Source organism: Eleginops maclovinus, chromosome 17, assembly GCF_036324505.1.
Source record: "Eleginops maclovinus isolate JMC-PN-2008 ecotype Puerto Natales chromosome 17, JC_Emac_rtc_rv5, whole genome shotgun sequence".
NCBI classification, from domain to species: Eukaryota; Metazoa; Chordata; class Actinopteri; order Perciformes; family Eleginopidae; genus Eleginops; species Eleginops maclovinus.
This window is the reverse complement of record NC_086365.1, coordinates 16,606,163-16,623,888: the sequence shown is the minus strand read 5'-3', so window position 1 is coordinate 16,623,888 and position 17,726 is coordinate 16,606,163. Positions and strand designations below refer to the sequence as shown.

The following is a 17,726-nucleotide window of genomic DNA, read 5'->3' as shown; positions in this document are numbered from 1 at the left end:
GCAAGGTGACTTTTGTGTGATTTTTACTCACGAGTTTGAATGACGCTGCCGTGACGCGAGACAATGCTTTGAGTTTAAACGATTAGACAATAACCCGCAGCGGCATGAAGCGCTCTGGGACATCACCGATCCACATCAGCAGATAAAAAGGTTTGCGAGGATCAGAATCGAGCGTCCGACTCATTCACACAATTTCACTTCAATTGAGTGTTTCCAGAGAGGGTGAAAGAGCAAGTCAAACAACTGTTAGAGAATGAGAGAAAAGTCTGCCACAGAATAGGTGTTAAATATCCGTCAAATCCCTCAGAATAATGTTCCAGAATATATAGAAATATTTGTAAAAAATATCTGAAAATTATGTATTCTATTCCTTTAAAACAAATGTTGGATTAATACGAGCAAAAAAGGTCTTGTGTAAAAGATCTGAAAAATATGTAAATAATGTAGAGCAAACCCACTGATGCAGCAGTTCTATATACAGCCTATATAATATTAAAACACAAGGTCCACTTTAATCCGTTCAGTGCTTTGTTCATATCACTGTGACTTCAGACAGGGTTTGAGCACTGGAGTTTGATCCATGGGTTGGTAATTAAACTTCCTCTGATTAATTAAACCAACCTGTGTGATGATGAACCTGTCATCGATGAGTCAGTCTGGAGAAAGTTAACTCATTTAATAACCTGAAGTTTTAGCAGTGACTCACTGCTGGTATTTATATCCTGCTTCCTGACGAGCGATTGGAACCTTTTTGTGACACCGGCGGAAAACCAAATGAATCCGAGGTGAGTCACTGAGTTTAATCAATCGCACAATTAACCAGAACAAGCACTGAAGAGCGCTGAGTCACTGTTAGCTGAACAGGACTCTTTAAAGTAGAGACGCTACATACTGATATACACCTGAACATCAGCAGGAGAGGACTCTTTAAAGTAGAGACTCTACATACTGATATACACCTGAACATCAGCAGGAGAGGACTCTTTAAAGTAGAGACTCTACATACTGATATACACCTGAACATCAGCAGGAGAGGACTCTTTAAAGTAGAGACTCTACATACTGATATACACCTGAACATCAGCAGGAGAGGACTCTTTAAAGTAGAGACTCTACATACTGATATACACCTGAACATCAGCAGGAGAGGACTCTTTAAAGTAGAGACTCTACATACTGATATACACCTGAACATCAGCAGGAGAGGACTCTTTAAAGTAGAGACACTACATACTGATATACACCTGAACATCAGCAGGAGAGGACTCTTTAAAGTAGAGACTCTACATACTGATATACACCTGAACATCAGCAGGAGAGGACTCTTTAAAGTAGAGACTCTACATACTGATATACACCTGAACATCAGCAGGAGAGGACTCTTTAAAGTAGAGACTCTACATACTGATATACACCTGAACATCAGCAGGAGAGGACTCTTTAAAGTAGAGACTCTACATACTGATATACACCTGAATATCAGCAGGAGAGGACTCTTTAAAGTAGAGACTCTACATACTGATATACACCTGAACATCAGCAGGAGAGGACTCTTTAAAGTAGAGACTCTACATACTGATATACACCTGAATATCAGCAGGAGAGGACTCTTTAAAGTAGAGACTCTACATACTGATATACACCTGAACATCAGCAGGAGAGGACTCTTTAAAGTAGAGACTCTACATACTGATATACACCTGAACATCAGCAGGAGAGGAACTCTTTAAAGTAGAGACTCTACATACTGATATACACCTGAATATCAGCAGGAGAGGACTCTTTAAAGTAGAGACTCTACATACTGATATACACCTGAACATCAGCAGGAGAGGACTCTTTAAAGTAGAGACACTACATACTGATATACACCTGAACATCAGCAGGAGAGGACTCTTTAAAGTAGAGACACTACATACTGATATACACCTGAACATCAGCAGGAGAGGACTCTTTAAAGTAGAGACACTACATACTGATATACACCTGAACATCAGCAGGAGAGGACTCTTTAAAGTAGAGACTCTACATACTGATATACACCTGAACATCAGCAGGAGAGGACTCTTTAAAGTAGAGACACTACATACTGATATACACCTGAACATCAGCAGGAGAGGACTCTTTAAAGTAGAGACTCTACATACTGATACACACCTGAACATCAGCAGGAGAGGACTCTTTAAAGTAGAGACACTACATACTGATACACACCTGAACATCAGCAGGAGAGGACTCTTTAAAGTAGAGACTCTACATACTGATATACACCTGAACATCAGCAGGAGAGGACTCTTTAAAGTAGAGACTCTACATACTGATACACACCTGAACATCAGCAGGAGAGGACTCTTTAAAGTAGAGACTCTACATACTGATATACACCTGAACATCAGCAGGAGAGGACTCTTTAAAGTAGAGACACTACATACTGATATACACCTGAACATCAGCAGGAGAGGACTTGCTCTTCACTCAGAATTTATCACAACGCTTCCTATCGCTTCTTTATCGTTGAATAAAGAAGAGTCCCTTTGTGATCTGTAATCTGGGTCACTGATAAGACAACGATAAGGAAGACAGAGTGTGAGGGTGTGATGGTGATAAGATAACAGTGGACAGGATTGGGTTATTGTGATATTATTTTTATGTTTCATTCATAAAAGGTCAGCTCCCAGAGATATGACAGGATGCTGCGTAAATAACAGACGTCATCGCCGTAAAAAGAAGATCAAAATGATACGAATCTGATTTACTCATGACTTTCTAACCCTATAACTGAATGCAGGGGTGTAAAGTAACTAAGTACATTTACTCCTATACTCTGGTACTTTTACTTTTACTCAAGTACAAGGTTTGAGTACTTGTACCACCTCTGATTAATTGGCAGAACAGTGTTTATGTTAGGAAAATGTAAAATAAGGATGAAGTTGTAATATTTGGAGACAAAAAGTGTTTTTTTTTACATTTCAAAGAAATATTAAAGCATATTAGAAATTGTTAGAGGAAAATGAGTCACAATATGGAGGAAAAACCCTAAAAATGTTTGGACTTCAGTCGTAGTATCTGATAAATGATCCTCTTTTTGAAGGAATAAAGTCGAGAATAGAAACGATCCTTTGTGGGGAAAAAATAATTAAAATGTTTTAAGAAAAAAAGTGAATCAATACAAAAATGTGAATGAAAAAGAAGTCCAAAGGTACAAAGGAAGACGTTGTAAATATCTTTAAAAAACAAATTATTATTTAAAGGTAAAAAGAAATGAGACAATATTTGGGATAAAAAGCTGAGAAGGAAACAGAGACAGATAGTGGGAAATTCTCTAAATCGTCTCCATTCTTTCATTTGTTTGTTGATTCTGTTTTTATTTCTAAAAAATCCACATAATTAAAGGAAAGTAGAAAAACGTGTTTGCTGTTTGGTTCATTTCCGGCTCCTTTTAGTTTAATCAGGCGTTTCTTTGAAGTAAGTTCATCATCTGGAAAACAACAAGAGCCGAAACACGTCGTCCCATGTTTGTGGTTTAATTAGCACCACCTCATAAAACTCCGTCCAAGAAAGTCCTCGAAAACTGTTACAAATGTAGGAGTTTTCATTTCAAGATAAATCAATAAGTGCCCAAGCTGCTTTAACTAGGCCTCCTTCAGGCTGCCAGGAGCTAAATTAAATTCCTGTGGTCCGGTTTCTTTATCTCAGTATTGTTCTGTCGGGGGGGTAAAGATGTCTGCTTTAATCTCCTGCCAACAAGTCCACATAGTTTCATTTAAAACACCATCTTACTCTAATTTTGACTTATTTGTGTCTACATTCAACTAAACGAAACAATCAGAGATACACAAACGTGCCAACATGACCAGAAAGAGGACAGAAAGGCTGAAAATACACTCAAAACAACCACAAACAAACAGATAATGACCTCATAGAAGGAAAAAAAGACACCAAATATTACTTCAGAGAGACACACAGGACTAAAGTAGATGTAAAACAACCACAGAGACACAAAGGACCAAACAGAAAGGTCAAACTCCCGAAAAGAGATGCAATTTGTCCAAAAAGACCCCAAGTATTACAAAGAGACACATAAGGTTTTAAAATAGATGCTTAAAAGTCACAGGTACAAATACACACAAAACAACAACATTATTAAAAAGGCATATCTTTAATATGAATACACTTGTATTACTATCTAAATGTATATCTGTACTTCCTGGTTGATGGTCCTCCAGTCCCCCAGCTGAGGGGCGGCTGAGGACATGAAGAGGTTATTTACTATCCTGTACTCCCTCCTGCTGGACAGGTGGAGAATAAACTCATATTTACCTCTAATTGTTAAACTGTTGCTAGGTAGAAAACATTTACTTGTACTTTGATTCTTTATTTAACACTCAGTTTACCTTTAAATGGATTTAACTTTTGTTGTTGAACTGAATTCAACAATTACTGTTCCACCTGCAGGGGGAGGCAGGCACTGCACCTTGTTTAGATTTATGAGTTAAAGGCTCATTTCAAATCTAAATCAAGGGGGAACAACAAGTGAAATCGTGCAATTTATTTGAGTGCTAAAGAAAACATGTAAGACCATAATTACATTTTTATTCTAATGAAATATCTGCAGCACAATTATATTTATTGTGCTTCAATGAGTTTTATTTTAGGGCAGGACATATATTTCCAAGTCCTTTATATTATTCAATATTTACATCTATTTTATTTGTAATAATTCCATTTCATATTGTATTTTTTTGGTTTAAAAAAAATTCTATTTATTGCAATAAAAATAATTTCCCTGAAATCAGTCCTCCAGTGCCGGACCTCTCCTCTCCTGTCTGCGGACTTTAAGGACAGGAGAGTATTTACCCGTGACGTGCAGCAGATAAGGTGTGTGTGTGTGTGTGTGTGTGTGTGTGTGTGTGTGTGTGTGTGTGTGTGTGTGTGTGTGTGTGTGTGTGTGTGTGTATTCTTCCTGTAAGATGGTTTATGACCACACACACACACACACACACCTTTTACCTGATTCCCGTTCAAAGCTCAAAGTCCGGATGGACAGAGACGATCCACAGACGCCAGGAATAACAAGAGGAAGATTTTATGTCTAAAAGGAAATATTTCTCATGATCTCGTCCCATAAAACCACAGGAGACAGTTTGACACGTTTCGGATTATTAACTCTGCGTCTAATATGTAACTTTAATAAAGACCCGATGGATTGTACCTGAAAACACAAGCGGGATACAGATCAGATCAGACTGACTGTCGCCATCTTGGAGAGACAGACAGGTGAGTCAGAACAAATATGTCTGCCGAAGATCTGCCTCTGTTCAATATAAAGGTTGAGGTCGTTTTAGGGTTTTACAGGTGAGTTAGGAAGGAAGTCATCATACAAACATCAACATTTGTTCAAAACGTTCTTTCTTGTGATTTTAACAACAAGGCCCTCTAAATAAAGGGAGGGGAATAACTGACGTCTTTTCATTACATATAAGACAGGAACACTACTTTAAAGAGTCCTCTCCTGCTGATGTTCAGGTGTATATCAGTATGTAGCGTCTCTACTTTAAAGAGTCCTGTCCTGCTGATGTTCAGGTGTATATCAGTATGTAGTGTCTCTACTTTAAAGAGTCCTCTCCTGCTGATGTTCAGGTGTATATCAGTATGTAGTGTCTCTACTTTAAAGAGTCCTCTCCTGCTGATGTTCAGGTGTATATCAGTATGTAGAGTCTCTACTTTAAAGAGTCCTCTCCTGCTGATGTTCAGGTGTATATCAGTATGTAGTGTCTCTACTTTAAAGAGTCCTCTCCTGCTGATGTTCAGGTGTATATCAGTATGTAGAGTCTCTACTTTAAAGAGTCCTCTCCTGCTGATGTTCAGGTGTATATCAGTATGTAGAGTCTCTACTTTAAAGAGTCCTCTCCTGCTGATGTTCAGGTGTATATCAGTATGTAGAGTCTCTACTTTAAAGAGTCCTCTCCTGCTGATGTTCAGGTGTATATCAGTATGTAGTGTCTCTACTTTAAAGAGTCCTCTCCTGCTGATGTTCAGGTGTATATCAGTATGTAGAGTCTCTACTTTAAAGAGTCCTCTCCTGCTGATGTTCAGGTGTATATCAGTATGTAGTGTCTCTACTTTAAAGAGTCCTCTCCTGCTGATGTTCAGGTGTATATCAGTATGTGCTGCAGCTCCTCTTTTCACCCTCTGTCTGAAACCAGAGCCCAGTCTGCTCTGATTGGTTAGCTGGCCGGCTCTGTTGTGATTGGGCAACCTCTTACAGATGTCTCGCCCCTAGCCTATCACGTACAATGTGTTGGAGCGCTAGCCAATAGAAGCGCAAGTGTAACGTAGTGATGTCACTATGCTCCATAAGTACACAAAGGAGTCCAATGGAGGCGTTTCAGGCAACCCCCTCATTTAATCAGAAACAACATAGTGTCAGTTGTTCTGAAATTGTCTTTAAAGTTTAATATATCCATGTGTTCCTCCTCAGCCCTGCAGCTGGGGTCCTCCTGGTCGTCCTCCCCCCTGGCTGCAGCGCCCCCTGCTGGTCAGCATGGAGCACCGGCTGCAGGTGATCGGAGAGAACGAGGCTCTGCAGCAGTTCTTCAGCGGTGAGCCGTCATTACATCATCTGCTTCAGAATCACTCGCCTTCAGGGGCTCTTTAATGATGTGTGTGTGTGTGTGTGTGTGTGTGTGTGTGTGTGTGTGTGTGTGTGTGTGTGTGTGTGTGTGTGTGTGTCTGTGTGTCTGTGTGTGTGTGTGTGTGTTTGTGTGTGTGTGTGTTTGTGTGTGTGTGTGTGTGTGTGTGTGCAGGTCAGGATGTCAGTGGTGTGTTGGACAGTTCTGTTGCGGTGGATACAAGCATCCTGGAGCAGTACCTCAGCAATGATATGGACCCCAACAACATGTAAGATAGACACACACAAACACAAACACACACACACACACACACACACACACACACACACACACACACACACACACACACACACACACACACACACACTTCTCTGATTACTCACTATTAACAATGTCATTTAATTTGAGAGAATCACATTTTCTCCACGATTAAAATTGACTAAATCCTGCTGACAGAAATAAAAACAATACCAAACTGAAATCAGTGTGAAATAAGAACAACCTGTAGAGGAGGTACTACTGGGTCATTCCTGTACACACAGATCCTGTTATGTAACACACAGGAACCAACAGCCTTGACACAGTTGGTTATCGGCTGAGGGAAGGTTGTAAATACCTCAATCTATCTGCAGAGCAGGGAAATCCCATTTAAACCAGACACTTTATTTACCACTAAAACTACTTTGAGACACCTGACATCAGAAACCAGAGATATGATTACAATATGCCCCACTAGAACCACTTAAATTAAATGTGATCCAGTCCTGCCTGAAGACAAGCTTACCAGATATTCTGCATTCTGGAAATATTTTGTTTATTATTCGTTTTTTTATTTCCCAGCATGCTCCCTGAGTCTCCTCCTGACTCGAGCTCGGAGGCCTGTTCCCCCCCACAGATCCCAGGTACAACTTCTTTGAAAGTAATCCCTTTTTGTCCAAAATATTACCATAACTGCTGGTGTCAAATTATAGATGTTTTTACGTTTGGCTTGAGGTGGAAAAATGGTGTTTTCGATAAAACAAAATGTGAGCAGGTTCAGAGAAAAGTCCTATTTGCATTGTTTTCTCCAGTGTTTTTTCACTGTTGCATTTAAAATACTCTTTCTGTTACATCCTTCTTGTGCAATGGTGTGTACCAACTCCCAATACTCCTATTACAATCGAGGATGGAAACAGTTCATTAACATTTTCCTTTCACGATTTAGAAACTAACATTCTGTATTTCCCTTATTTGCAGAATTCCGCTACAAGTCGCCCTATTTGTCCAACCAGCCGACCAATCAGGAGCTGTTCCAGCTAACACAAAACCCCGCCCCCTCGTCCTCCTGCCGCTTCAAGGATCAAATCCCCGCCCCCTCCCACCACGACCCCCTGACCCACGAACAGCTCCGATATTTGGGCCTCACAAACACTTACATCAAGCCCGGTACCTCACCTGGTCCACCTGGTCCACCTGCATCCATGCACCAGCACACACACCACCCACCAACACACTACCTGAGTCCAGACTGCAGCTCACAGGTTTGCACCCCTCCAACACCACCTTCCCCACCAGCGCCCCCCTCAACAGCTACACCAGACCATGCACTGGTCCAGGTCTGGTGCTGAATGTACCCACGGCTCCTCGAACCTGTCTGCTGGGCTCCACCTCCGTGCTCCAGACCTGGTAAGTAGAACCTCCAGAATTGTGCTCAAATCTTGTTAATATGTCTGTGACAGGCTGCAGAAATATGTCTTAAAACAGGAACTTCAAATGTAGGATTGTAGCTTTCAGACGGCATTCAGACCAAATGAAGTCCCACTTTCTTAGGAAGTGTCTGGGGTTATGTTGGTTGGATGGAAAAGGTAGACTGAAAAAAACCCTGCAGTGGCCCACGATACAAAGTAAGAAACAGAGTCAAAAAGGACTCTCAGAGTTGTCGGTACACATTGCTTGACAATATGCAAAGGTATTACAAATCAAAGAGAAGGGTTAGTGAGGATCAAATAATGTGATTTCTGACTGATTGTCATTTAGCTGCAGTACATTATTTGAGCTCTTAATCTTCTCAAGGTACTTAGTGAGAGGGACAAGAATGCCCTTCTCACCTGATGACTTGAAAGATAAAGCATGGTATCGCCTGCATAGAGACGTCAATTTATATTTACTTTGCAGTTGCTATAAACAGGAAGCATGTCAACTTCATATTTAAATTAGTAAGAAATGAGGTAGAACATGAACCATTATTGTTAGCAATGGAGCCAACCAGTTGTACCAAAACAAAGTGGCTCCACGCATCAGGCAACACCAGGAGATGTTGATAACCCTCCAAGAAATCTACACTTCCTTTAGCTCCCGGGACAGCAAGAAGAGGAGGAGATCTGAGTCGGAGGAACAGTCGGCGGGAATGGAGGCGTCCTGCAGTGAAGGGGACGGGAGTCAAGGTGGCAGCGTTGGGAACGTCCTAGGATCCTACCAGCTTCTGACCTGGGAACAGTACCGGCCAGAACATTGGGGGGCTTTGTACGACGGCAGCTACCAGACACTGTGAGTATATGGGAATCAGTGTTTGAATATGAAATTCTGGGATCCTTAAACCTTTGCTTTCCAGGTGTCCTCCTGCCTACCATGTCGACACAGACAAAGGCTTCAACTATTCTGCGGTTGACGAGTCCTTCGTTTGCCAGAAGAAGAACCACTTCCAGGTCACCGTTCACATCGGCGTGGCCGCGGAGCCGCAGTACGTCCCGAACGCCCAGCGGGCCACAGCCGGTCGATCACTTCCAGATAAAAGTGTTTGGGGTCAAGGTGAGTACAAGACTCTTCAACACTTTGTTAGGTTGATTATTTCCATAGTGCGATAGCTGTATGTCTCTCTCCTCACAGCTGGAATCTCCGAGCCACCAGGTGACGATCGAACAGTCTCAGCCGGACAGGAGCAAGAAGGCCTTCCACCCCGTCAGGTAGGTACTGGAGGAAGCATCCCTTCGATGGTTAGATGCACCAGCTATTAGTCCCAATTTACCCTATACCCCTACGGTACTTGATGGAAGCGAGCATTCATTAACGTTTTTATTAGAAATTCGTACGATAGATGTGGATAGCAGCCTGTGTTTTGGTCTTAGATATTGTTAGTTGATAGCGTACGTTAACAGAAGCTGGATAAAGTCAACATATATATTTAAATAAATGATCATCCTCCAGGGTCAGTCTTCCCAGCGGTAAAATCACAAAGGTAACGCTTGGCCGACTTCACTTCAGCGAGACGACGTCCAACAATATGAGGAAGAAAGGCAAACCCAACCCTGACCAGAGGTGATTGAGTTATAGGGTTTATTCATTAATGAATGCATGGACAGTCAGAGCTACATGCTAATTGTGTTTGTCTTTAGATACTTCCAGATGGTGGTTGGTCTTTACGCCGCAGTCAGAGGGGAAGAGACGTTTCTACTCACGGCTTTAATGTCCGAGAAAATCATCGTCAGGGTAAGAACACTCGCCTTGAACCGATCAACCCAAACAACTGAACCGACGATGCTCCAATCTCTGTATATAAACCTGAAGCCTCTGCCCTCCGCAGGCCTCTAACCCGGGGCAGTTTGAGATGGACGGGGACGCCCTGTGGCAGCGGGGCGGGTCGCAGGACGGCGTGGTCTGTCAAGGCCGAGTAGGCATCAACACCGACTCCCCGGACGAGGCATTAGTCGTCTGCGGGAACGCCAAGGTGATGGGCGCCGTGATGCAGCCGTCGGACCGCCGCGCCAAGGAAAACATACAGGAGGTAAGACGAGGACCAATTAGGAAATACCTGTGCAATCGTCCTTTAGCAACCAACTCTACGGAAGAACTACTCGACTCATTTTCCTGAAACTTGGTGGAAGGGTCAAGCAGTAGAAGAAGAAGGAACCCAGTCCAAATCCAATTGTTGACTGATTGTTGTTGAGTGACTGTAGACTCAAGGTAGTTTTCTGACTCATTGAATCGTCCTTTCCTAAAGACTTTGCTTCTGTTTGTTCGTCAGGTTGACTCGGAGCAGCAGCTGAAGAGAATCACTCAGATGAGGATAGTCGAGTTTGATTATAAACCAGAGTTTGCCTCCAACATGGGAATAGACCACACCCACCAGACAGGTGACAACAGTATTAAAAAGTGTGTTGATTTAAACTGAAGGTGAGTGATTTTAACACGAGGGGATGTTTCAGGTATCATAGCTCAGGAGGTGAAGGAGCTGCTGCCGTCAGCGGTAACGGAGGTCGGAGACATTTCCTGTTCTGACGGAGAGAAGATTCACAACTTCCTCATGGTGGACAAAGTAATCTCCTCTTCCTCATATTCTTTTAGTCAGTGTTGCTATGAAATTCAACATTTGACTTCAACAACAAATAGTCTTTCATATGATAAAGGTCATTACAAACAGGATTTGAAGTGACCATCTAGCTTTCTGAGTTGTATTGTTGTTTAATCAATCCATCCCTTCTTCAGTTAATCAAAGACTTGTTTAGTCTATAAAAGGACGGAATAATAGAGCCATGTATTTGTGTTTTTCAAAACCCAATTGTGGATCCATTTGATATCAAAAATAACTTCTGTGGATATCTTCCACTTTTTGTCGGATGCTAAATCTCAGGAAGCAGAAGATAAAATGGTTCTTTGTGCAGTTAACAGGGAATTTGTATAACAGCTGTATCTCCTGGTCCTCGTCCGGCAGGAGCAGATCTTCATGGAGAACGTCGGGGCAGTGCAGCAGCTTTCCAAGCTCACCGACAACCTGGACACTCGGATCAAAGAGCTGGAGGTCTGGAACCACCGACTGGCAAAACTGAAGAGCCTCGGGGGCAGCCTGCGCTCCACCGGGTAAATTCATCCTTCATGTATTCATTCTGACACTTAAGATACAGTCAATATCAAGAGTTATTACAATGTACAAAGGCTGGTGGTTGTTTTTAGGAAAGTACGCCTGCAGGACATATGTTGCACCTTGGGTCCCTTAATAAACCACAGACAAACACTCACCAAAAAAAAAAGCAGAAATCAGTGTGTGTGTGTGTGTGTGTGTGTGTGTGTGTGTGTGTGTGTGTGTGTGTGTGTGTGTGTGTGTGTGTGTGTGTGTGTGAGTGTGTGTGTGTGTGTGTGTGTGTGTGTGTGTGTGTGTGTGTGTGTGTGTGTGTGTGTGTGTGAGTGTGAGTGTGAGTGTGAGTGTGAGTGTGAGTGTGAGTGTGAGTGTGAGTGTGAGTGTGAGTGTGAGTGTGAGTGTGAGTGTGTGTGTGTGTGTGTGTGTGAGTGCATCAATGAAAGTCATAGTTCACGGACGACCGAGTCTCTGAAAAACACGAGGTTTCCTGAGACTGAAGGAAAGGATGAAGTCGTAAAAAGATCCTTGTCGGTTTCTGGTGGAAAGGTGTTGTGATAAAACAGAAAAATGACTAACTGAGGAAGGCAAGGAGGTGAAGGTCGAGTTCACGTCTTTACAAAACAGCAGAAACGTGGCGAAGGGGAGGGGGCGTTTCCAAAAGATGTACAGGGAGCAAATTAAATAAAATACAGGAAGACATTTCTAACTGAAACTGTAATTATTCATCATTTACTAAATATGTTTCTTTGTTGTTATGATTACATATTAGAATCAGAATCAGAATCAGTAGACCGTTATTCGTCCCACAGAGCGTTAATTTAAATTGTAAAAGCAACTAAAGAGTCACAGATAGCTTAGTATGAATAAAGAAGCACGAAAGATAGAAGTAGAAATTACACAATTCAAAAAATACTCATCCAGTACCAGGAACTGTTTTCATCACCACACACAAAATCCAATCATTGATTTCAAAATAAAAGCATGATTGTTTGTTTTTCCTCCAACAGGAAACGCAGCAGTGTGTCGGGGAGTCCTGAGGAGGGGAAGCCTGGCAGAGTTCAGAAGGAGAGCTGGAGTCAGAAGTGTCTTCAGCACAAAGTCTTCCGGGCCAGCGTCTTCACCCTGCTGGCCACCATGGCTCTCTGGTAACGTCACCAGCTGTTTTCACCTGAATGAATGCATCAAACTGTGGAGGAGAGATATGAATTAAAAACAAATATGGTCTGTGTGTGTGTGTGTGTGTGTGTGTGTGTGTGTGTGTGTGTGTGTGTGTGTGTGTGTGTGTGTGTGTGTGTGTGTGTGTGTGTGTGTGTGTGTGTGTGTGTGTGTGTGTGTGTGTGTGTGTGTGTGTGTACAGCATCATCTCGATCACCGCTCTGTACCTGGTGAACTTAGAGGACGACAACGACATGAGGTACGATGTTTATCACACTAACAATTCAAACCAAAGCAGAGGATTCAATATTTCTCCGTTGGACAAAATAAACATCATTTTATAATTCATAGCAACAATAATTACACCAATTACAGTGTTGTTGTTTGTGCTGATTGTTGTTGTTGTCTGTTAGTAACGGCAGTGTGGATCCTTTGCAGCCGACAGCCTGGAGCAGCACAGGTAACGTCTCCCCTCACTGTGTGTGTTTCAGAGAGTAGCTCTCCTTTATCCTTATCTCAAAAACCACCTAATGCATTGGCGCTCTGGGATCTGTTGGTGCTGAAATGACTAATGATGAAGAAAAAGAGTCAGTTTAAAAAAAGATAGTCACATTTATTTTGAAAAAACTCCTGAATTTTGATGATTTTGAGAAAATTATCGAACATTTTTTGAAGTTTTTAAGAAAAAAAGTCTGATTTGAGATTTAGCTCAATGCTGAGATTATTTACACTTTTCTCACTGATTTTATTACAATAACACCCACTTTTCCCTACCAGTGCCCCCCACCATACCCACCGGCCCCTGGCCCCCAGACATGGACTTCTGTGAGCTGCTGTACTGTGACAATGTGTACTGCTGCCCTTCACCGAGAGGGGACAGCACTGAGTCCAACTTCCCCTCCACCGAAACATCCGATATGTCAGGTAAAGCCAACAAAAAGAGACTCAAAACACCTGAAAGAGCAGCAAAACCTTACACCTGGGAAGGGGGGGGTAGTATTGTTCTGAAATGTTGTAAATTGTTGTATGTGGTTCGTCTATAGAGCATGCAAAGTGCTCTATAAATAAAGTTCGGTTTGATGTCTTCTGAAGCTGGTCTGTTTTTGTTTGGCAGAAAAAAGAGATGAAAAACTTTATGACCAGATGAAACTCGCTGGAGATTGTAAGTGTATTATTTCTACTTTTTAAACTCAAACAAGTAAACAAATAGTCCAGTTCAACTATTGTATTTGTCATCGGAGCTCAGTTTAAGGGAGGACGCTCTGTGATGTCATCAGGACGATGCAAACGAACAGTATCTCTGTGTATTTGGCTCACCATGTGAGATGAATCTCCAGTCATCTGTTTCCTCTGTTAGGGACGAACACCACCATCCAGTCCTTTATGATCAAAGAGAACCAGCAGGTGATCGACAGCAAATACTGCCTGAGAGACGAATGTGGGTAAGTGAAGAACAAATAACCCGTGTTCACTGTGACTGTGTCTCCGGAAAACCTCCAGTGTCAAATATGTCGTTTAACGAACCTGATTTCCTTCAGGCCCGGTAGATACGTCTTCAGAGTTCCTGTCAGTCAGTTTGTCCCGGTCAACATGAGAGTCACCCTGCTCATGAAGTAAGTATAACCCTTCCTGCATCTTGAAAACAAGTATTCAGACTTTATGCTAAGAGCTTTGAACAGCTCCAGCTCATATTAAATCATTGATGTTTGATTTGGAAATATCAACTTTATTTTGACTAATAATGAAAACAGACTTTATGAGGTTTTGTATTCATAAACGTTATCACCAAACCAAAGGTATCAGGGGAAAATAAAACAGACATGACTTCTTATTTTGTTAAATGTAATAAAGGTAAATTATTTGTTTGTATTAATTTGGAATAAAATAAATATTTAGGCAAAAAAAAAGGTTTTATTTCATTTATATTAATTTCTCAAAATTCATAAATGAGACGATGTTATTACCCATAGTCTCTGCTTTCTAACTATCTTTCTAACACATTACAAATGATTGTCCTCATGAATTACTTTCTTGTGTTCAACATTTGCCAAATCGTTTTGTTAATTCAAAGTAAAGACATGAGGGTAAACGAAACATGTTGATATTAATATGTATTTTTGAACTATTCCTCTGTAGTTCCACTGAGCTGCTGGTGGTTCACCTCTGCAGCGTCGAGGAGTCGGCGCCTTGCTCTGCTCCGCTGGATATAGACGGCGTCAGTGGGAGCAGATACCCGTCGAACACACAGGTAAATACCCCTCACACACATCACCCAAAAAAAGCTGTTTTTAAATCAGAAGGCGTGCCACAGGGTTCTGTAATCGGACCACTGCTGTTCTCCATAAATGTGGATAATCTCCATTCATTGATCAAATACTGCATTTCTATGCAGATGAGTTATGTATTGTTCCTCTACATGTTTCAGGGATAACAGTCCATCTAACTTCGGGCTTGTGATTAAGTAGGATCTGTTTTTAAGTAATGTGGTTCTTCTTAACAACCCTAACCCTGGTAAACCATAACACATGCTCGAAGAAACATGGGTGTGTGTTTGTTTGTGTTGGTTTGAGGGTCACTGAGGTTCTAGTCCACTAACTCAGTTACCATTACAGTAAATAATGCAGGAAGAGTTGGAAAACACTGATCAATAATGAATGTGTGCCAGTGTTTCCCTCACATCTGGACGTCAACATGCTAATCTCAGCAAAGCTCGCTCTAATCCAGGACGTGGACACCAATCACAAAGGTGCAGAAAAAACAGCAGCGGGGGAAGAAGATATTTCACTCAGGAGGAAAACCAATTTCATATCCCCCGAGCGCTGGTTGTGCTGGTTGTGCTGGTTGTGCTGGTTGTGCTGTTTGTGCTGTTTGTGAGACGTTGTTTTTGTTTGTTTTGAATGAACGTAGACCTGATGTTTGTCTCTCTGTGTTTCTGCAGGGAGAACATGAATGGGCTCTTCATGTCGCTCGACTTTATCACAGCTCGTATCACTTTCGCTCCACAGTGGCCGTAAGAAACACACTTTTCTCTCTTCTATTTTTTATTCAGCCAATAGGAACGTGGGTGTTCCATAGTGATGTCAATATTTTCCGGAAGTAAACAAAGGAGTCCAAAATGAGGCCAGATTTAGAACAAAATTCAGTTGGAAACTTTCTACTTTAATTAAATAATCAGACGCACTAAAGCCTTTACTTTGTAGTCGTTGCCATATTAATATAAGTAATATGATGAGTGTTTGTTGTTGTCTTTAACCTCAGGGTCAGGCAGACTGCAATACCGACCATCACTTGGCGGGGGCGCTCTTCACCGACTACCACTTCCACTTCAACAGACGCTGCACAGACTCTTAGTCCCTCATTTAAAAGATTTTAGAAAAGGTTTTCTGTCAGAGAAATTGAAGCCTTACTCCTGCTCTGTTTTGTTTTTGTTGTGTTCTGAGTGAAGGGACTCGTATACAAAAGTTTGATTTGAGATTAGAGTTTTACATTTATGAATATTCTCGCAGATTAAATCGTTAAAGAAACACTCTTTTTGAAATGCACCATTTTTAATGTTAATTGACTTTTCCTCAACGCAGTGACGACCAGAATTACATTCTTCTCAAAACAATGCAAGCTTTCTTTACCCTTTTGGCTTTGCATACATTTACTGGAGTTATTATATATATTTAAAGGACATTCGTATCAATAACAAAAACGTGACTCCAATTACGTCTCTGCTATAGTTATATATATAATAATGTAAAGCACTGATCCCAGGATTACGTTTGTGAAATAATCCCAAGAAGAAGTTTAGATTTTTGACGATTACAGGAATCCTGAGAATGAAGCGTTGTGTTGATCGTAATGACGTCTATAAATGAAAAAGACCGTAGACATGTTTCCTGAGGTAGTGTACTTTAGTCCGAGACCTTAAAGAAAGCGTGATTATAAAATGTTGAAGTAACTTATCTAAATAAACGTTAATGTAGTTTGAGTCTTCTGTTGGTGTGAAAATGTTCCATGAGCTAAACTGAACGTGACTGAATCCTGACTGCTCCGCTTTGTGTCAAATGAAAACTAATAAACAGTGAGGTGTGTTTTAAGATCTCATTGCATCCATTATTTCTTACAGTTTTACACAATCCCAATAAGTCCCCACCATGCAGGTGAGCCCCCATAATACGGTCATAATCATCAGTGCAACCTTTGTAATTCTTCACAGTGAAGCTGAGAATAAAACAAACACTGTTGAAAAAGTGAATGAATAGGACTCTTAATGTTTTCACTTTCAATGAGAAAAATATGATCACACATCCTGTCTGCTTTGCCAAATAAAGTAGAATCTTTACGAGACAAAAGGCCGATTCACACAACATCAATCCACAAGTCTTACAAATGACCAGCGATCCTCAGGATATATATCCAGTTACATCAGGGTTTATTTTTTAGGAGACATGGTTACTTATCTTAACATAAGCTCCCTCCTTAACTATGGACACACACACACACACACACACACACACACACACACACACACTGATGACTAATTCAGGTGGAGGAGGTGCAGCACAAACAGATTAATTAGGTGTCTGAGACAAACGTCTCCGCTGCAGGTACAGTTGCAGGACGGAGACTCGGAGATGGACGTCCAGCACCCTGTGAGTATCTGCAGGTCCAGAATATTTCCCTGGTGTGTATTCGCTCTGTGGGGACTGCTTTGACTTCTTCAAGGACCCTTAAAGCTTGTTTAGACTGACTACATTTATTTTCTTAATGCACATTTTTCTAAATTCCCGATGCAGGACATATACTCTGTTAGAAAACTAAAACAGTTCAGTGTTTATCTTAGATTTGCCATTTTCTCAGCTGGGATATTTGTTCAAATTTGACAAGTACTACGCATTGATTCACATTATATCAACCTTTTAAAGAGCTCAACTCTTGTATTATTTTAAGGTAACTCTGTTGTGATTGGTCAACCGCTTACAGATGTCCCGCCCCTTTAGCATATCACCTTGGAGCGCCAATCGGAGCATGACTATTGCGGAGTGATGTCACTGTGTTCCAGAACTTTGGGATTTAGCCTCTGCAGAACATTTACATGCACCAACACCTATAGAACATCT

At 41.4% G+C, this 17,726-nt stretch overlaps 1 protein-coding gene across 1 annotated transcript; it reads left to right on the top strand.

Moving 5' to 3' along the window:
* The first annotated feature begins 5,019 nt into the window (after positions 1–5,019).
* LOC134879096 (myelin regulatory factor-like protein) lies at positions 5,020–16,703 on the top strand. Its single transcript, XM_063905414.1, is given in 26 exon segments — positions 5,020–5,277; positions 6,482–6,602; positions 6,807–6,900; positions 7,473–7,534; positions 7,869–8,192; positions 8,195–8,297; positions 8,964–9,158; positions 9,223–9,358; positions 9,360–9,419; positions 9,498–9,574; positions 9,816–9,926; positions 10,004–10,097; positions 10,192–10,392; positions 10,633–10,741; positions 10,814–10,923; positions 11,320–11,465; positions 12,471–12,608; positions 12,821–12,877; positions 13,032–13,078; positions 13,396–13,542; positions 13,733–13,780; positions 13,976–14,060; positions 14,157–14,231; positions 14,755–14,866; positions 15,557–15,628; positions 15,877–16,703. Coding segments are annotated over 25 exon segments (2,754 nt in total). The 5' UTR covers positions 5,020–5,277; positions 6,482–6,544; the 3' UTR covers positions 15,970–16,703.
* The last annotated feature ends 1,023 nt before the right edge of the window (positions 16,704–17,726 follow it).